The sequence below is a fragment of the Corvus moneduloides genome, chromosome Z, assembly GCF_009650955.1.
Source record: "Corvus moneduloides isolate bCorMon1 chromosome Z, bCorMon1.pri, whole genome shotgun sequence".
Taxonomy (NCBI): Eukaryota; Metazoa; Chordata; class Aves; order Passeriformes; family Corvidae; genus Corvus; species Corvus moneduloides.
The window spans coordinates 52,497,002-52,518,291 of record NC_045511.1 but is presented as its reverse complement, the minus strand read 5'-3'; the positions used below and the strand labels follow the sequence as shown (position 1 = coordinate 52,518,291).

Here is a 21,290-nt window from a genome sequence, read left to right as displayed (position 1 = left end):
AGAAAATTGTATTTTCAAGGCAACCCAGGTTCTCTAAGACTCGATGTCCCGCAGCGCGCCGGCGCTGGGGCACTCCGTCCCCCTGACACCTAGCGGTGAGCAGGCGCTCCGCCAGCGCGGAGCCCGCCCACACCGCCCGGCCCGCGGCTCCCTCCCCGCTCGGGGCTCCCGCGCTCCGTGACGGGGCTCCGTGGGAACGGCCGGCGCGGGGGGGAGACCGCCCCGCCCCAGAGCGGCAACGGGCTGAGCGCACGGCGGCAGCACGCATGCACCGGCGGGCGGGCAGGGGGAGGAGCCGCGTCCGCCGGGCGGGCTGGGCTCCTCCCTCCTCCCCCCCCCCCCCTCCTCCTCCTCCTCTTCCTCCTCCTCCTATTCCTCCTCCTATTCCTCCTTCTCCTCGCCGCCGTCTTCTTCTTCCCCCTCCCCACTCACCCTCCTCCAGCGCTTTCCCGCCGCCCGCCTTCCACGCACGGCGGGTCCCGCCTCGCGCCGCTGCCGACACGGCCGCCGCTGCCGCTGCGGGAACAAAGGAGCGAAGCGGCGGCGGCGCGGCCGCCAGCCCGGCGCCCCCCGCAACCTCCGCTCTCCCCGCAGCCGCCCGGAGCTATCCGCGGCGCGTTCTCCAGCACCCGCCGCGGGGTTTGTGGCCCCCGCCGGGAACAGGTGGGTGAGGGATGGCAGGCTGGCCTGGGCTCCGCGGGGCCTTCACCGTGACGGCGTGTGCCCGGGCCTCCTCTTCGGCGGCTTCGTTCCGTTCGGTCCCCACTGCGGCCGGTGCGGGGCAACGCAGGTGGCGAAACAATGAGGTTCCTGTGGCTGGCGGCGGCGTGGGGCCTGCCGGCGGCGAGGCCGAGCGTGACTCAGGCGCTTGCGAGCAGCGGCCCGGCCGGACATCCCCTCCCGGTGCCACCGCTCCTCAGGCCGGCAGCCTCGCGAATCTTTTGTGTCCGGGTGTCGAAGGAGGTCGAGGGGGTGGGGGACGCAGTTAAGACGCGCGGCACTGCGGGCGCTTGGCAGGGGCCCCCCCTTTGTCTGAGTCAGCCGCCGGACTGCACCCGCCTGGGGAGCGCCCAGTGCTGGTTCGGGTCCCCCGTAGCGACACTGGGCTCTGCCTCGCCCGAGCGCGGCCGTGAGCGGCGAGTGACCCCCGTAGGTGTTGTGCATTCTCCTTTTGTTTTGTTCCTGTGCTTCTCGCGTTTGATCGTGATCCTTTTTCAGGAGGAGGATGTTGAGGCAATTGGGTATTCAGGTCAGTGAGCCCGTTGCTAACGCAGTGCCCGGGTTTTGGGGCTGGTTTCCGCACGCGTCGGGGCCCTCGTTTTTGTCGTTACGCCGCCAGTGTGGCATCGCCTGCTGGGACGGAGGAGGCACGGCCATGGCCTCGGCGCCCAGGGGTGACTGAGGTGCGCGGCCGGCGTCGCTAACGGGATTTTACGCGCCCCTTTCCGCGAGCTGGGCTGGTGACTGCGAGGGTGCTGGTGGAAGGAGACCTTTTTCAATTATCTTTTTCCCTCCTCTCGAAGAGGAGCGGTTGGGTGTAACCCCACCCGCCCGGGGTTGCGGGGCGCATTTGTGGAGCGATGGTTGCCCCAGGGCCCCGATCGCGGAAGGCGGCGGGCTGGTGATGCTGCATTTTCTGGGCTGCAGGTCGGCACCCGCTCTCCCCGCTCCCGCCTGGAAGGCAGTCGGATTTCGCCGGCGCCTCCTCCCGCCGGAGCCGGCGGCCTGCGGGAGATATAAATAGAGACTGACTTCAGCGGGCGGCGGGGGCGGCCGGGCTCCCCGGCCCTGTCACGCCGCCGCCTGACAGGCGGAAGCGCCGGCGCTCGTCAGCCCATGTGACCGACCCACCGCGGCGGCAGCGGCACCGCCGAGCGGGCAGCCCGGGGCTCCTCTGCCGCCCGTGCGCCCGGCGCAGAGCTGCGGTAAGGGGTTCCCACTGTCGGGAGGAGCCCTAGAAGGGAACGGGGGTGAAACCCGGGCCACCTCCCGGACACTGGAAAAGCACGGCTTGTTCAGCGATGGGTAGGAACGACTTGATCGTTCCGTTAGGGGCATGCATTTCAAGTAGTGGAAGACTGTGCAGACCAAAGGAGCTGCTGATTGTCTAGTTTGTATTAGGATGTTAGAGTTGGCTGCTAAAGCAACGTTTAGTAAGTGGTGAAATTTGTTTTAGCACACTAACTTGAAAGTTAAGCAGGTCACTTGGTGTTGGCAGCGTGTTTGATAGCATGTTGGTCTTAGCTGGTTAGTAATAAAAAGGGCAGAAGTAGTCTTTTTTTGTATTATCTAGACATTAGTCTACAATACAGATAAGAAGATTCTTTTTAGATTTTTTCTAGGTGGGTCAGGCTTTTTTTCTAGCTTCCTTGACTGGTGTGTTTGGCTGTTAAATTGTATCAGAGTAAGTGTGAAGCTGTGTTGTAGCCAGAAAGGACGCTATTTATACCTGGAAGGTGTTACAAAGCTATAAATAGTACAGCTATTTATACCTGGAAAATTGGGTCCTGTGACCACCAGCAGGCAAGATGAATTTTGCTTGTTTACTTTCTCCTGGTTTTGGTTTACTGTGATCCCAGAAGTTTAGTTTAGCTAAAGGCACAGTTGCAGTTGTAGTGCTAGAGAAACATAAGTTTACTACTTGCAGTGTGGGCTCTCTTAATTAGAGGTATTTTTCTATATGCTGTAATGAATTCACTTTTGGCATTTTTGACTTCTGGCGAGTGTCAGCTGTCAAATATCTCTTACTGTGACAGTTTCTGAGTAGGAAAACAGCAATCTAAAGTTTATACTAAAATGTCTTCAGATGCCATATGAACAGCTTCTACTAAATTTGAATTTTAGTGCAATATTATTACGTGTCCTCAATTTGTAGCAAATGCATGATTGCTGTGTTCCAGTTTTATTGCCCTTGGGAATCAAGGATTTGGCTGCTGTGCAGTTTTCTACTAACCTTGCTTTGCAGAGGTTAACAGGCAGTGAAGGTGAAAACCTTACGTCCAACATGCGGTTTGTTGCAAAAGTTAGCAGTGACTGCCTCTGGGAGGCTTAGAAGTCTTTATACAACTTGATTAGAGAAGGGTTTTTGTCTTTTGTAAATTTGTAAGCTATGTAATAGAACATACTCAACAGTTTGGAGTTGTTAGTGTTATTTCCCTTGGAAGAGTACTGTGAGAGTAAGTACTGCTGATAGTGGAATTAGCTTCAAAATTATATGAAATTGGCACTAAAAAAGCAGGGCTCTTCTGCTGGAGTCTCTTGACTCTGCTGGAGTAAAGGAAAAATAAGCTATATTATTTGCCAGAACTGCTTTGTGGGTATGAACTTGGTCTTACTTATTCTGCATATCCCTGTTAGTGCTCAGAGGTTGGTACATAAGGAGGTTTTTTTGGCTGTCGAATTAAATTAACCTGTACATGCAGCTCAGTGCCCAGTGTATTATTTCTCAGTATATTATTTCAAGTATATTATTTCTCAGTATTAGTATGATGATACTTTTTCTTGTCTTAAAAGTTCATAATGATGTTGCTTAGCAATAAATTGCAGTCTTGAACAGTATATTAACATTCATATAACCCTCTTTAAGAATGATATCACTTGGTAGGGCAGGGTGAGCACACATTCTTACAATTCTTTTAATTCTTAATACTTTTAACCCTGTAATTGATTTTGGTGGCATGCCAGCTCCTAATGCAGTTTTTGGTTTTATTTACAGCATCGAGATGACTCAGGAGACAAACCAGACCCCAGGGCCTATGCTGTGTAGTACAGGATGTGGATTTTATGGAAATCCTAGGACAAATGGGATGTGTTCTGTTTGCTACAAAGAACATCTTCAGCGACAGCAGAATAGTGGTAGAATCAGCCCAATGGGTAAGGGTGTGGGGAGTTGTTGGGGGCTTCTTTATTTCTTTTAAATTAAAATGTACAGAGGATTACAAGGAATACTAGAACATTTTTTTAGGAGGACTTTTGAAAGCTGAACTGAAAGAATGAATATTCAATACTACTTTAAAGCACAGTAAAGATAAAAATACATTTCTGTGTAATGTGTTCTGGTTTGCTTGGCATTCAACCATAACTTGCTTTCCCACTTAGCCTCTTCTGTTAGCATTTTCTTACGCCATCTGTATTTTGGTTAAGTAAAAAGTGTCTTTAAGTAAAAAGTAATAAGCAGTAGCAGTGAAGATTGTATGCAGACAGTTCATAGCTGTATAGGAGACTATTTGATTAATGTGTTTTCTGCAATTTGTTCATAACTTGTCAAATTCTTGTTACATAGGAACAACCAATGGTTCAAACAGTCCTACCTCAGAATCTTCATCTGCACAGAGACCAGACACTAGCTTAAACAACTGTGAAGGTGCTGCTGGCAGCACATCTGAAAAAACAAGGTAAAATTAAGGTTGTACTGTGAGGGTTGAATGAGCTGTGAGTGTGCAGGAACAGCCTGCAGCAACCCTCCACTGTTGCAGTGAGTGTCTGCAGAGGAAAAAGGACCGGTGACCTGACAGGGCTCTATGAATCCATGTAAATTGAAAAATCATTCAAATATTTGGTGTTGTAGAGCTGCAGTAAAAAGAATGGGTTTTATTTATCTACAGAAATAATTTGTTACAGGCTCACCTGTTTTCTTCTAGGGAAACCAAAACAGAGTAAAGAAGTGTGTTTTGAAGATAGTAGAAGCATAGGTCTGGAAAACGTATCAGTAGTAACTGCACCAATAGTTCATTAATGGGTCTGGACAGTTAAAGCTTTTATTAGGAATGTAAAACTGATGTAAATTATGTGTTCCGCTGTGCTTAAACAGAAATGTGCCTGTTGCCGCTTTGCCTGTAACGCAGCAAATGACAGAAATGAGCATTTCAAGAGAAGACGACTTAACACCGAAAACAGAGACTGAGCCAGGTATGTTCTCAGAGTGACACTGGGCACAACCAGTGACTTAATATGGGTGGAGGGTTTGTTTACTTTCTGAGTAGCCATCTCCTGTTGCGATGGTCTTGAGAAATGTGTTTAGGATGCTTTTGAGTCTTGTCTCCTCAGAATCAAGAAAAAAGACTAGTTCCAGGACAGCTTTAAAAATATATGTTAATTGTTAGTAAAAAAATTGACACTTACCAGGGTGTTTTTAGATCCCGAACATTGGTTTTTAGAAGTGAGGTACTCTAAAATTCCATTAGGTTAAGGTGTTCGGTTTTGAAGTCAAACTGTTGGGATTCCAGCTGACTCATGGCAGGCAAAATGGCTTGTATTTGGAGAAGGGTGCTTAATAAATTCCATTCAACAGAGGTGTGGGGCTGTGGGGGAAGGGACAATATGTGGTTTAAAAACATTAACAGAAGTTGCTAAGGGTTCTTGAACTAATTGAGTAATCAGTAGATATAACCAATGCATTGTTTCAGGGACACAGGATAGTTGCAGCTTTAATTGCTGTGCATGAATTGTCTGTTTAACTGTTTATTCTCTTGCTGTTAGATAATTGCAGCTGGAGTAGTAAAACGTCAACGTGTAAACCATTTCTTGGAGTGAGGCAGAGAGAGAGGGGCAGCTTGCTTAACCTAACCAGTGAACAACTGAATTCATACCAGTTTGTTCAAATGGATATTGTAACACACTTGTTTTGTACTTTAGCAAATCCAGACTTTTTTATTTAATTTACCGGTTCTAAAACAGTTTTAAAAACTGAAAGCTGATGTATAGTAGGAAGTCTATTCACTCAAGCTGAAGATAAAATCCATTTTTCAGTTTTGAAGTCAATGAGATGAAAATGGCAGCAGATGCTACTCAGCACTGTATCAAAGTGATTCTTACCTAGTTATATCTTTGCCAACACGGGCTGATTGGCCTCTTGGTGTTTAATTGCTCGGTATTTGCACAGGAGGTTTTACCATTTTCATAAGTCAAGGTTCTGTGACACGGACTAAAGTACAGTTATACAATATATTGCATTTTTCATTATGTATGGACTGAGAGGGAATTTTTGCAATTACTAAATTTCTTTAACTGATGTCATCTGAAGAGGCTTTCATTATGTGACTGAAAAGTAATTTAGACTTTGCTACAATATTCACTAACCCATTGTGCCATGTTATGAAATCCCACTGGAATGTGTCAAGAAGGAAATAGGAATACATAAAATGGTAGTAGTGAGGAAGTAATAGGTGATTTTACTTTTCTTAGAACTGTTGTCATTTTGCCAGCTGCAAAGAATAGTTACTTTTGATATATAGCCTGTTTTTCAGGTCAGCTGTATGTTAGGTCACACAGCTCACTATTGATTAGAATGGGGGGAAAAAATCCAAAGCAGCTCAAAGACACGAATTGTAGTAAATTATCTCAGAGGTTAAAACCAGTAAAAGCTGTCACAGGCATGTGTAGAGATGATTGGAAAAACTACCAGGAAAATTAAATGCCTCTGGAAAAAACTTGAAGAACTAAGCTACCTCCTGAGAGACCATACCTGTAAATTTGTGAGGCAGCCTGAGCTGCTCTAATGCCCAAGCTCTCTTTTAAGTATTATTGCTTGGCACAGATCCTGGACAGCATAAGATAATGTCCTTATATACTATTCTTAGAGTTTGTTGGACATCTTAAATTAACAGGTGTTGGCTATATTCAGTGGTACATTACTCTGTGTCTTGCAGGCAAGAGAAGCTGGCCTAGACTTTTTATAAAAAAAATTCCTGGTGGGTCTGGACTAGACAGATTTTTTTATCTTCCTTTTTTCCAGTAGCATCCATTATGTGTTGGTCTCTAAAGGACAAACTGGAACAATGGTAAATAATCACCTAATAGCAACAAAAGTTAATACATACTTTGAGGTGTGATTCTCTAAGATAATGCAATCATGGAGTTAGTGAAACACAGTGTAGCTGTAAGCATAGCCTGATGCTAGGGACAATTTCATAACCAGATAATAGACCATGAACTGTATCTTCAACAGTATGAAGTCACATGCTCTTCTGCCAGATGTTCATTGGCAAAAGAAATTTTGTATGTTTCCCTTACAAGTTAGAAAGTTTAAAAGAAGGATTACATCTGGTAAACTAAATTTTTTTTTGTAGTCTATAGCATAAAATTATATTTGTTTGCTTTTGGAATTAAAACAACTGACTAGAAGGTAGAGGAGTTGAGAAAAAAATTAAACAATTAAGTTTGACGAGCTTGTTTTTCTTGATTTTTTGGGGGGGTTTTGGGTTTTTTCTTCTTGGTGCAGGTTGAGGTTACAACCTAGATGCACCTTCAGAACAAACCTGGTGCTAAGACAATTAATTGTATCTTAACATTTGAAGAAAGGCATGGTGGATGTAACTCGGTAACTCGCATTGTTGTTTTCTTGTAACTTGTTGTAGTGGGCTGATTCTGACTGAATGCCAGGCACCCACCAAAGCATCTCTCTCACTCCCCTCCACAGCTGGACAGGGGAGAGAAAATAAAATGAGGGGTTCATGGGTTGAGATAAGGATGGGGAGAGATCACTCACCAAATACCATCACAGGCAAAACAGATTTGAATTAGAGATATGGAGTTTATTATTAACAAAATCACAGCAGAATAATGAGAAGTAAAAACAGATCTTAAAAAAAAACCTTCCCCTCGTGCCTCCCTCCTTCCCAGCTCTACTTCTTCCCCAGTAGCTCACAGGGAGATGGGGAATGGGGGTTAGGTCAGTTCATGATACATTTCTGCTGCTACTCAGGGAGAGGAGTCTTTACCCTGCTCTAGAGTGGGGTCCCTCCCATGGGAGATTGTTCCCCATGAACTTCTCCAGCATGAGCCCATCTTACAAGCACCAGTTTTCCATGAATCCTGCATGGGTCACTCTTCATGGGGTGCAGTGCTTCAAGGGCAGGCTGCTCCAGCATGGGTCCCCCATAGGGGGACCTTTATGTCCTCAAATTCATAAATGGGTGCTATTTAAAAAAATACATTTTATAGGATTTTGATAAGTTTTTACACATTTTAAGGAGTGAAGACAGACTATACCCAAAGTATTCTAGAAATATGATTCATAGTTCCTTTTTTTGCCCTGCTAAGTTGCAGGAATTAAATGCAAAACTTAGTGAACTTCTTTCTTTTCTATGTGTTACACTATTAGAGCAGTATATCCACCAAGTGGGTGAAGCATGGTGGACCCTTTTCTGTTTGGTTTATTATTATTTTAGCAGATATTCAAGTGGAAATAAAAGATGTGTAAAAGAGATAGAGTTGGGTTAATAGTAACCACTTGTCGTGGGTTGACCTGAGCCAGATGCCAGGCACCCACCAAAGCTGCTCACTCACTCCCCTCTGCAGCTGGACAGAGGAGAGAAAATTTAACTAAGGGTTAATGGGTTGAGAGAAGGACTGGGAGAGATCCCTCGTCAAATACCATCATGGGCAAAGCAGGTTGTAATTAGAGATAAGAAATTGATTTATTACGCTAACAAATTCAGAACAGGATAATGAGAAGTAAAAACAGACCTTAAAATCACCTTCCCCCCACTCCTCCCTCCTTCCAGCTCTACCTCCTGCCCCATAGTCAGGGAATGGGGGTTGTGGTCAGTTCGTCACTTCAGGCTCCTCCTGCTCAGAGGGAGAAGTTGTTCCCTTGCTGCATCATGGGGTCCCTCCTACTGAAGAGAGTTCTCCATGAACTTCTCCAACATGAGTCTATTTCACGAGCAGCAGCTCCCCGAGAACTGCTGCAATGTGAGTCCATCCCACAGGCAACAGTCCCCCTCAAACTGCTGCAATATGGGTTGCTCTTCCAGAGGTGCAGTCCTTCAAGGACAGGCTACTCCAGCCTGGGAGCACCCATGGAAGAGTGGCCCATGACCATCATTTCTGATTGGCCCAGCCTTGGCCAGTGACACAACTGTCCTGGAGCCAGCTGGCATTGGCTGCAGCATAAGGACTGTATTGTTTCTAGTACTTCTACTACTACTACTATGTTTCAGCTCCAGAACTGTGGAAATGCATCTAATGTCTTTTGGATGACTTCTGAGTTTACCTTCTATCTCTCTTGTTTTGTTTCTTCCATTTCTTCAATGGTGGGAGTTGGCAGTTAGCTTCATCAAGTCATAGTCCTTAAATCAATCTTTTTTCCTATGCTTTCAAGAATTTGTGCCCGTTATCCTTGAAGTTTAAGGTGTTTAGATCTTATTTTGGTGAATTTTTCTTTAGTCAGAGAAGCTTCTAAAAACTTTATTCTTTTACTTTTATATCCCTTTTTGGTTACTTTTGATATGGGGAATGTTAGAAAATAGCACTGATTTATTTTCAGCATGTTTTTTTCAACCAAAACATCATATTCATTCCTTTCCAGTGTGAAATCTCTGTAATACTGATAATACACATGCTTTTTTTGAAGCAGCCATACTGTTTTGTATAAGAAAAACTACTGACAGCTTTAAACATTCTTTTCTTAGAGTGGTTTTCAATTTTGAGTGGCAGTCCCATGTAGTCACTGTGATTTAATAATTTGGGGTCTGAGAAGAACTTTATTCCCCAGTTTGTAGAACCTTTCTGCATATAGGTTGAGTAGCTATTTTACTTCGTCATGTGGCTAACTGTTTCCATCAGTGGCCTTGCTGCTCCTCATGGATCTTATCTTTAGGCTACATTTGAAGGAAATTTTCCCAAATTCATGATGAAGTGCCTGTATTTTTGTGGAGTTTTTCAGGCACCCACCTCCAGTACTTCAATTATGTTAGTGTTTATCATTAATTTGCTAGGATAATAGTTGTCCTTGGGCATGATGGGAATGCATCTTATAGTGCCTACAGGCAATCATTTAAGGCCAAAATTCTAGTTAATAAAAGCCTACCCAGTTCTGAAAATCAGTTGTGCCTAAAGTTTTTGGCATTGTAGTAGGAGAACTGATCTGGTAAAATTCAAGCGAAGTAAATCTTTGCAGATCTTGAGCCAGAGACGGGAAGGGACATGACCAAGGTGATGGAGAGGGCTACATAGAACCATGGAACCGTTTGGGGGGGGAAAGGGCTTTATACATCATCTCATTCCAACCCCTGTGTTCCTGTGCATCACTACTCACGGAGTAAGGAATTTCTGCCTAATATCTAATATAATTCTCTCTTGTAATTCAGAAATGTTTCTCCTGGTCCCATCACTATCTGCCCATGCATAAATCTATCCTTGTTTTGTAAGCTCTCTAAGCTTGGAAGGCTTCAATGAGGTTCCCAGAGCCTTGTCATCTCCATGCTGAGCAACCCCATCTCAGCCTGTCTTTGTAGGAGAGGTCCTTCAGCCCCCTGAGCATCTTTGTGTTCCTCCTCTGGTGTTTACCTGACAGATTCACATCTTTCCTGTGCTGAAGACCCCAGAGCTGGATTCAGCACTCCAGGTGGGGTCTGGCAGGAGTAGAGTAGATGGACAGAATCCCCTCCCTTGATGTGCTGACTCCTATTTGGATGCAGTTGGCTTTCTGGGCTGCCAGCACACACTCCTAGCTCATGTCCAGTTTTTCATCCAGAAGAATCCACAAGTCCTTCTCTGTAGAGGGATCTCAATGAGCCACACTGTGTGTCCTCATGTCTGGGGTTACTCCAACCCAGGTGCAGCACCTTGCACTTGGACTTGTTGAATTGCTTGAGTTCTCACGAGCCCATTTCTCAAGTTTGTCCAGTTCTCGCTGTCTGGCATCCCCTCCTTCATGCTGAAGGTGCACTTAATCCCACTGTCTGTGTAACTGATGGAGATACTCAAGAGCAGGGGTCCTAAGACAGAGCCTTGAGGGACACCACTCATCACCAGTCTGCACCTGGACATAGAGCCATTGACCACACCTCTCTGGCTGCGTCCATCCAGTAAATTCCACATCCACCACATAGTCCATCCTTAAAATCCACGTTTCTCCAGTTTGGAGATCAGGATGAGAATGTGCATGCATGCCAGTAGGAGCTCTTTTGCAGTGGTGAGGTGTTTTAGTGGTGACGAATTTGCTTCATCTGAACACTGTTACTGAGGAACCAGGTCTACAGGTACCAGTAACCACTATTTTCCAGCTGTCAGCATTTTTTCAGCTACCTGTTCTGTGGTGATACAGAAATCACTTTAGAGCACTTTGATTAACACTGTGTGATTTCTGACATGAATTTAATTGGATATCTTGAGGACTGGAATTGTACAAATTGCCCAGTTGGATTTGTCCTTTGTGTTAAAGGAAGCCTTTTGTGACAAGCAATTGTAAGAACAGTATTTTGATTTACATGAGCTCCTGATGTCATGTCAGAAAAACTACAATTTTCAATATTTTTCATCTACAGGTTGAAGAAAAAGGAGTTTTGTTCTGCGCTTTAGGGGGCAGGATAGGCAGCTTTTTCTTCTGTCCTAGCCATCACTCAGAAGCACATTTATGAACATTTAACATCATAAAAACAAATCAGACTTAAATCTGCTGGCATAAAATAATAGGAGAATCCTTTGTTCATGGAGAGTAATAAATGGAACGTTTTAGTTTGGATTTAGGGAACTTTGTTCCCTCTTGTCTTGGTACCTTCTAGTGACCATTACTGCATGTTGTGTACTGCTTTTCCTCCTTGGAAGATGTTTTAGTTATGGGGGAAGGATCCAGTTCAGCAGCCCTTTCAGGAAATGTGCTGCTGCAGTTTCTTAGGATCACTTTCATCACTGTACAGGTTGTGGGCTGCCATTGTTGCAGTTTCTTGATGCAAAGATGAAAGTATACCTGTAGTAATTGGTAACATTTGCCCTAGATGCATTTGTTCTCAGAGGCTTTGTTTTGTGGTAGGGTGCTCTACGAGGCTGTCTCTTGGCCTTGGTAATTCCTGGGGAGTTGCTGTTCCCATTTTTGCTTCCTTGTTGATACATGTTAGGCAGTGATATAAATGGTTCTCTTCTCATTTCCGTTTTCTCTTAATGTATGTTGTGAGTGACTTTATGTCACTGTTGATTTGCCCCCCTCTGCATTTTCTTTTGCATGTGACTGAAACAGCATGCATGCTCCCAGGGCTCAGTTTTTAAGTTGGTTCTGATGTAGATGAAGTTTCCCATAGCTAACTACACACCAAATTGCAATGTGCCTGTTTCTGGTTCCTCTTACTTATCTGTCTTGGCTTACAATTAGCATTTCATTTTGAAACCAACTAGCAATATAACAAATCTTTAAAAAGGCATGTGGCCATGCTTTTGGGGAGTTGTTTTGTCTTTTTATTTTTTTTAAGGCCATAGTTAAAGGCTGTTAGCCAAGGCGTGTAACATTCAACAGGTACACTCAGTTTGTGATACTGCTGGTTGTTAAGCCAGTTTTAGTCACAGACTCTTAAGTAGACAAACTGGTACTGAACACTAATTTTCTTAAGATTTAAAGACAAGTTCTGAGTGTCATATTTGTTCATCTAGAAAATCTTTATCAAAAAAATTTGTTTTCACAAAAGAAAATATATAAAAAATCTGTGATGTGACAAAAAACCCAGGTTGTAAATGACCTTGGTTGTTCATTGGGGCTGTTGCTATAATGTAGAAGTACAAGAAAATACTAGCAACCATTTGTTTTACTGCATGAAATTTTTTGGTGATGAGCACTGAAGGTTCCTTGTTACTTCTGAGCATTTGTTGCTTATAAATCTTGTTTAGATTATGATGTCTCACCTGAGGCCTTTCTTGTAAGGTGAACTGTGAAGTTTTCTGGGTGTTTTTAGAATACCTTTGAGTGTCAGTGCAAACACAGTTTTGAAAAACAAGTACTGATTCAAAAGAATCACAACTAACAAACTATATTTGTATGAAGTTGATTGCAAATAAGTCCTCGAGGCTTATATACTCCATTTATTCTGAAATGCATTCTGTAGTTATTGACATTATGATAAATGTTATCATACTCTGGGAGTGTTCAGCAAATTTGTGCCAAGAACAGGTATTACAGTGGTGTACAAGTGCATCTCTCAGCTTTCCTTAGTTCCAGTTTTGGATATGAAGAGGATATCAATTTAGAAAACTAAATTTCAGGGAGGGAACCTTTTTTTTTTCAATAAAATAGCTGTGTCTAAAGATGTTCTAAAGATGTCTAAAGAGGCAATTGAGAAAGTATTTATTTTCACTGTACCTACTTGAACACTAAAACTGAATAAACTACAAAAAATACAGATATGCAATGCAAATCTGCACTTTGTTATTTAAATGAGGGCTTTTTTGAACTGTGTGTTTTATAGCTGTGTTCTGGATCTGTCACAGAATTAGCAGCTTCCTAGCTGCTGTCTCAGTGAACTGCTTTAGATAAAGTCAAAAAAAGCAAATTTCACCCATATTTCCTTTGCTTGCTTTAACAGTTGTTACTCAACCAAGCCCATCAGTTTCTCAGCCTGGTACTTCAGAGAGTGAAGAGAGAGGTGCTGAACTGCCGAAACCAAAGAAGAACAGATGTTTCATGTGCAGGAAGAAGGTTGGCCTTACAGGTATGAGAACACTGACAATTTTAAACAAATTTGCATGATTAGTTACCTCTTGCTAGATAAAACTTGATAAAATATGTGTTCTATTAACCTTATAAGCTTCTTCAGAATTCAAACAACTTAGTACAACCATTTATTTTTATGTCATAGTAGACAAACATATCCTCTTTGTAGTGACTGCACCCTTAATTAATACCTTAATTAAAAACTAATCTTCCTAGTAATGTTGCTTCTTTTTCTGTGTACAGGATTTGACTGCCGATGTGGAAACCTGTTTTGTGGACTTCACCGTTACTCTGACAAGCATAACTGCCCATATGATTACAAAGCAGAAGCTGCAGCAAAAATCAGAAAAGAGAATCCAGTTGTGGTGGCTGAAAAAATTCAGAGAATATAAATTAATGTGCTTATGAAAAGACTGACTTTTTGTGGGGCTTTTTTTTCAATACATCCTAAAAAACATGAAAAGAGCAGGTGCATGGTCATTTTCCTTTGTTTTCCAAAGTTTTACTTCTAGTCCTGTCTGTCTAAATGATATTTCAAATGTTCAGGTGTTTGTTACAGGCAGAATTGGATAGATACAGCCCTTGAAAATATATATGCCCTCCCCAGAATAGATGGATGATCAGAAACCTGCACAGGAATACACATGCACAGAGGACAGACTCTAGTTCACATGTGCCAAACCGATGTATGCAATCTGCATGTGTGCAGCAGCTCTGCCTTTTGAGATGTGCATGAGGTATTTAATGTTCGGCTAATGTTATATGCCTGTTTTGGAGAAGGATACATCAAAACAGTTGGCAGTCTACTTCTATCATTTAAAATCTCATTCTACTTTTTAGTTGCCACACTTCATTTTAGTTTTCCAGCAGAATGTGAGCTGTGTAGAGGGGTCCACCATCCTAGTAAGATGAGTTTCAATGCCATATTTAAGTCACTTAACAACTGCACTGAGAAAAATGGAAAAAATCAGATGCACTTGAGAAGGAAATTGTCTTGGAAAAGATTATATGAACTTTAGAATCTTGAAAAAAAGTTCCCAAAGGAAATGTCCTGTTAGGAGCTTATGAACTGGCCTGCAACAGAGTTGTCTGCTTTTCCTTGCATAGCTAAAAATGTTGTGTAGCACAATATTGTAAGATTGGTTTTCAAAAAACAGTTACAAATGTTTCTAGACATACCACAGAATCTCTATCAAGCAACACAGATCTAAATAAGTTGCTGAAGTATTAGAGCAGTTTATTATTCATGTACTACTTATGTTCTGTGTGTTCCAAGTTCAGAAGAATATTAGGAATTAATTTTTCTAGTTTTAAATGTAACAGTTGCACCGTTCTGCATGGAAAACCATACCTAACATGGCTGCTGTAGACTTAAATGGTAGCTGGAACAACTCTTGGAGGGCTGCTTTATCATTTTTAATTGTACTTGGGTATAGGACTGTAGTGTTCTTGGGTGTATTGCATGGGCTGCGTTATTTACGGCATTGTACAATAACAACTCTAGAAAAGGCAGTATTCTTCACTGATGCTTGTCTGGTAATATATATCACTTCTGTGTTATAATGGAAGGGGGTTTTGTGATGTCTGAAACTTGTGTTTTTTATATAAACAAATACGGTTTAGACTAGTGTTGTGGTAATGCCTGTTCTCATCTGTAAATAGTTACATATGTACACAAGGCACTACTCCTGACATGATTTTTGTTGCCAGTGTTCAGTCTTGGTTTTTACTTCACTATTAAAAGCATCAGGTTTCGCTTCTAACTTTGTACTTCTGAGTTATTAGATATGCAAACATGTACAGATAGTTCATATTTATGTATTGCACATAAGCTACCCCGCATCTATGCTATATTGTATTATGTAAATAATAAAAATAATGTACAGAAGGAAATACTTCCTTTTATGGTAGTTCATTGGTTTTAGTTCTTGCTGTAATGAGAATGTGACCTTGCAGATGCTCAAGTGCAAAGTTTAATACAAGTTCTTACAGATGTTGTCGTATACTTGAGCTTGCCTATGTCCTTCTTTGGATATACCAACTTCTCTTGAGACAACTTGCATGAGCAACTGCAATACAGGTAACTACTTGATGACCTGACGAAAATGCCAGCAAACAACAATGTGCTTTAAAGGGAGCAAAGGAAAATATTAGCAATAAACTTCAAACTTATTTTCAGTGGATCTGTCGTGATTGAGCCAGTACACTGACTAAACTATTCTGTTTACATCTTAACCAGCAGACCTGGGCAGTTACTACTGTCAGTGACAGCAACCAAATACAGGTGTTAAATATGCCTGGTTTATGCATTCCAGTGGGAAGGAAAAGGACACAGTACAGAGCACATGTTGCCATGGAGGAAGACATCTTTAATACCGGATAATCCATAAAAATTGCTTATATCAGAAATGGATAATGTGTATCCCACCAGTCAGCTGATAGTCATTGTGATAAGTTAATACTCCAGCCACTGTGTGTATACCTCCAATAAGGGAACACAGGCGTGCTCTGGGACTTCATTTTCCTGGATAAATTTTAGGACTTTATCATGGAACTGCTTTAAAGCACCAAAATTACAGTATTTCTACCTTTTGTATTAAAGTGATGTCAGTGGCTCCATAAGAATAAGATGTTGTTTGTCTTTTTTTTTTTTTTTTTTTTTGGAACCTGAGAATGCGCTGTAGCTGGATGTTTGAGGAACTGTCTGTCTGGTTTTGATACTGTCTTGGCTAGAGTGGCTTAAGACTGGTAGTAGTACTGATACTGTTAGTTAATGATTATGGTGGTCTCAGTCTGACTTTTTCTGTGCAAAGGTTGTACTTGTGAACATTGTTGAAATACTTGATCTTGGCACATTTGTACAGGAAAGTACGAAATGAAAAGTCCCTCTTTTTCCTCTGAAATTGCGAACTGTATTATGTAAATTACACTTAAGTGGGGTGTGAGCCTGTCCTCAAAGTTAAGTCTGCAAGCTGGCCAGAGCTTTGTTCTTTTAATAGTGTATGTAGTGTGTATAATCACTCCTGAGCTCTAATTCTGTTACGATTCACTAAACAAAGGAGGGGAAGGTTGTTTGAAAAGAGCAGGTATTGGCAAAGTTATGTCTGGGGACACTGTTTAGACTTGCACTGGTACATCTTCCAAGAGAAAAATATAATTGCTTCACATATCACTCTTCCTCATTTAACATTTGCCTGTTAGACTGAGATCTTTTTAACTCATACATAAGCATAATGTTCTGGAAAGAGTCTCACTCTGTTTTAAACAACATTTCTAAATGATGGAGGCTTTTTTGATTAGGAAACAAAAAGGGTCATATAAACACATGAGTAAATGAAAACACCTAGGTCATGAAAAACTGTTTGATAATCTTCAATCTCTGAAATACTTGCCTAGCCTCAAGTGTTATGGCTGTGCACTATGTTCCACAGGATTCTGGGCAAACTTACTGATAGCTATTACTGTTAAACCTGAAATTTGAAGTAAGGATAGCCTTCCTGTGGTGGTTCCAGTGCTGATGAACTGCCAGATGCTTTGGCTGGTTGTTGGTTGTGATGTGTAAGGATGCCATGGGGTCAAGAAGCCCTGATGACGATCTTCATGATACTTAGCTGTTTGAAAGCATGCTACTGAAAGCATTGGTTACTCTCCTTTGGAAGATGATTATTCGCAAGTGTAATGTCCAGGGTGCTTGTATTTGTCACGGCTCCTAGTCACTAAAAGGGTACTTAAGGATTTGACTTGGGTCTGATGTCTAATGAGTCAAAATGCATGTCATTTTTCCTATGTTCCTAAGCTGCTCTACAGTATCATCTAATGCATTGCTCGAAGGAAGAAATACACAGCAAATAAGGAATTGGTTTGTTTCAGGTATCCAGTTGTATTAAGTAGCTATGATTCAGTCACAAATGTAACTTTGCTCTCTGTATAGATGTGTGATTCTTCTGCTTGTTCATTAGTTTCTGAGCTAGCGTTTTCTCATAAATTATGTATTACTGACTCTCTTGATCTTTTTCTGTAATTAAACACCCAGGATATTTGATCGACTACTTTCTGATTTAGGAGACACAAAGGGCTTTGGCAGTACACCTGAAAGTTCCTGGATGGTGTTGGAATGGACATAGGACACGTGAATAGTTAGAAAACTTCAGCTGGAAGAATAATGAGTGACTGTCAAAATACAGTGCAGGAACAAAGTTCTGTCTGTGAGTGTAGTGAGAGTTACCACCACAGAGAGAGTTTTAAATGCCATTTTGCAGAACTGAGTTATTGCTTAATCTACTGTAAACACTTAGCAGAAAGTGCTTCAGCCTGTAAGCTGCCTATTTTAGAAGTAATTTAGTGATGACCAAAGAAACAGGGTTGAGTTTGGGGTTTTTTTCACCAAAGGAAGTACAGAGACCATTTCTGCTTGAAAGGTACATCAGCCTAGTAACACAGAACTGAAGACTGGATCATTCATGATATGAAGAACTGAGTTCTGTAGGATACAAATTAGCAGAATATCAGCAGTCTGTGATTTGATATAAATTAAACAAAAGTAGGGGTAAAGATGGGAGTACTGAAATAAATGCAAGAATCAACACCTACAATGGCAACCAAAGACACTGGCTTGACTGTTTTATTTGCATAGGTAAAACCTACTATTTAAAAAGAAGTTGATAATTGAAATTGCTAATGTCATAGCTTCCTGAAGAAGCTGTCTTGTACTTGCCTTTTATACTAGATGGTAAGATGCAGATGGCAAATTATTTTTTTAATGCCAATTTCATTTCACGGTGTGTTTCTGTTGTAAGCTCATGGCCAGCATTGTAGCAGTGTTGGAAGTTAGGTTTCTCAGGTGAGTGTTACTTTGGCTCAAACTGCCTAAGTAAGATATCTGTGTTTTTATTAAACTCCCTTGTCGTGCTAGTTCTTTTCTTCCTGTATCTACAACCAGCCTTTATTTCCAAGCAGCAATAAGCCTGCTTATCACAATCTGGGTTTATTCACTATGGAGAGAAAACAAAAAATAAATGGGATAATTATATCTACTCTTGTACCCAAGTACAAGTAATGCAGGGTAGACTAGGAGTTGGACTTTGATAATCCTTGTGGGTCCCTTCCAACACAGAATATTCGGTGATTCTCTAATCATTGTGTGATGAGTCCTGGTCCAAGGCAGGTTAGGTCTCACTTAACTAACTTTAGGCATCTGAGGGGGTTGCACGGTGAAGTGCCTCCCTCTTTGTCAGCATTTTACAGGTTACTCATGACCTCTGTCAAGAGAAGGCACTTCCAGAACCCTCCTCCTCCTTTCAAGTTCCCATTGGGATGCCTGTAAATGCCACATTACTACCATTGCTCTGTGATTCTATTTTTGATCCATGCACAGGTGACAACATTTCTCAATTATCTTACTGTCACTGTGGATCAAGTTCTTTGTTTTGTTTGCTTTTTTAATGGTTATGCGTGTGTGGGGTTTTTTATAAAATGTAGAGGGGACTGTGTGTGCCACTTATCAGTGTAGTGAGATCTTCTCTATTGATAGACCAGAGGCTTGTTTGCTAAATGAACTACCAAGGCTGGCATGTTTCATGGAAAGTGTTGAAAACCAAGGAAAGAGTTAGAGACTGCATAGTAGCCAAATGTACTTGCCTAACTGGACTCAAGACACCTTAGCTGCCTACTAATCTGCTGTACAATGTGGCTGTGTCTTAACTGATTTTACCCTCCTCCATATCCAGCCATGCTCACCATGGTTTGGTTTGAGTAGGGAAAAATCAATACTTTTAAAATGCTTTGTTTGGGGATTTTACCAGGGGGTTGAGTTTATTTTTATAGGGCAGTGAGCACTATTGATGGGAAGTCACTTTTAGGCTTTTCCTGGTCCATGTGTTTCTAGATTCTTCCTATACCTCCTAGATGCTGCAATAATTAAATCAAAAAAAAAAAGATAAGCCATTATTCAGTATGGGGCCCTGCTCACTGCAGAACTCTTCTGTCAGCTTCATGTTTCCACTGCAATCATATCCCTCAGTCCCTTTATCCAGTGTCTGAAAGGTGTCATTAAATGCTAGCTGGGCCTATTTAGAGATGTGTATTTGGACTTATCTTTATTGGTTTGTTATCAGATTTCATTGATAGCAGTTTTGACAGGTAGTTAATGTATTTTGTTGTCTGAAAGCATTTGGTGGTGATGTTTGTTGACATTGTTGGCATAATCTTGTGAGAGGTGTTAGAAGCAGAAAGCATATGCTGAGCTCTTGCATGGCAAGCATGTAGGTGAAGAAATGCTACCTACAGCTCACATCTTTCACCTTTGGAGACCTACAATCCCTGTCTCTAATATTTTTGCCCGGTTAATGATTTTCCAATATAGCAGAAGAGAATGAAGTCCCACTGTAATCTTCACTTGGTAGTATCACTGAGATTGTAGCACAGATGTGAAGAAAAGAAAATCAATTTAATTCACTATTGCTCATTCAAGTTCATCGACTCTTTACCATAGTGCACATGTATATTGTTTAAAATCCACCCAACCTGTGTCATTTTCTGATGAGGGTTTTCCTTGAGTGAAAAACATTTTTAGATTTGATTGAAGTTTTCTTTAGTGGATCAGTGAGAAGTTGGGTACGTGATGACTGTACCCTGAGTTCCCAAGGGAGCCTGTGAAACAGTTTGTGTACAGGGCTATTTGACTTTGATAATGCTTCTGGGAGACCAGGTCAGATTAGGTTTAAACAGGATTAGGCTAAAATAGATTTTCCTTAGTTGTATTTTAAGTAGCATGGAATTTATGAGGGGAAAATAGATTTATGACCCTGGCAATATCTTGATTCCTCTCAGTCTGGTTTCAGTCTTCAGAGTGAGACTGAGATGGTTCCTTTGATTGCTGGACTGATATGATGGATAATACCCATACAGATTTGTGTATTTCAGCTAGAATTCCTGACTGACCCTGTATGACCAAAGTCTTGGATGTTTTGTTGTCAATTCAGTCACCACAGCAGCTTGCAGGAAGTTCACTGATTGCTGGATCTAGTGTGAGGATGATGCACAGGCAGGCAGGAGAGGTGAAACCACGACACACAGATTTGTACACGCTGCTGAGGAATTACGGTTTCAGTCTCAGTGCTGAAACAGTTTGGCTGGCAGCTTCAAGCATAGCAGTGATGCAAAGATTAGCATTTGCCATTGTGACTTCAATGTTTGCTGGCTGAGTGTGAGCCAGTCACCTGCCGGTTGCAGAAATAGCTTTACATTTAAGGTGATACTGTTGCTGATACAAGCTAGTAATTACATATCTGGACCTGCCAATAAATAAAGGTCCAACAGTAGTAGTTCACTGGCTCCTCAGAAACATTTTCTAAGCTAGAGTTTGAAAACTGTACTATGTTAGGGAGTGGCCTTGAGATTCAAGTTAATTTACTCATCATTTCACCTAAGCAGGGGTGGTTATGTTTGTCATCTGCTGAGGCTGAATCACAGTTCAGCACAGAGTCATTTCTCAGTGTTGGCCAGCCTTCAGTAAATAGAGGCATGTAACACTCAGTCTGCAAATAGCTGCTGGAGACCAAAGGTTATATCAGTGAATAGTAACACCAAGACTTTTACGGACTCTGCCTCTTCATTTCCCAGAGCCCTTCGTGCTGGTGGGTAAGGGTTGCTGTCCCCAGTGCACAGAGGGGAAGACAAAGCACGAAAAGGGTCAGTGAGGACACGGTCCTGCAGTTCTGGCTCCAGTCGTGCTGTATTACCAGACTGCTGCCACCAGTTGCTTGACTGTCCTAGAGCACTAGTTTTACCCTCACTTGTGCAATTGCTTCCTGATTTGCTTTTGGTCAAGTGATCCAAGTTTAAAAGCCACATTTTAAAGAGCAATGTCGCA

The 21,290-nt window shown here is 42.1% G+C and overlaps 1 protein-coding gene across 1 annotated transcript; it reads left to right on the top strand.

Moving 5' to 3' along the window:
• The first annotated feature begins 394 nt into the window (after positions 1–394).
• Positions 395–14,063, top strand: ZFAND5 (zinc finger AN1-type containing 5). Its single transcript, XM_032096314.1, has 6 exons — positions 395–663; positions 3,716–3,873; positions 4,283–4,394; positions 4,811–4,908; positions 13,293–13,418; positions 13,664–14,063. Exons 2-6 carry the CDS (start codon positions 3,723–3,725, stop codon positions 13,810–13,812), a joined length of 636 nt encoding a protein of 211 aa, XP_031952205.1. The 5' UTR covers positions 395–663; positions 3,716–3,722; the 3' UTR covers positions 13,813–14,063.
• The last annotated feature ends 7,227 nt before the right edge of the window (positions 14,064–21,290 follow it).

What these genes read in the sequence shown, in the direction of transcription:
- ZFAND5 (XM_032096314.1), top strand. Translation starts at nt 3,723, where the DNA reads ATGACTCAGGAGACAAACCAGACCCCAGGGCCTATGCTGTGTAGTACA. An exon ending in GAAAACAGAGACTGAGCCAG is followed by an intron (nt 4,909 to 13,292) that starts GTATGTTCTCAG and finishes TTGCTTTAACAG; the next exon opens with TTGTTACTCAACCAAGCCCA. An exon ending in GAAGAAGGTTGGCCTTACAG is followed by an intron (nt 13,419 to 13,663) that starts GTATGAGAACAC and finishes TTCTGTGTACAG; the next exon opens with GATTTGACTGCCGATGTGGA.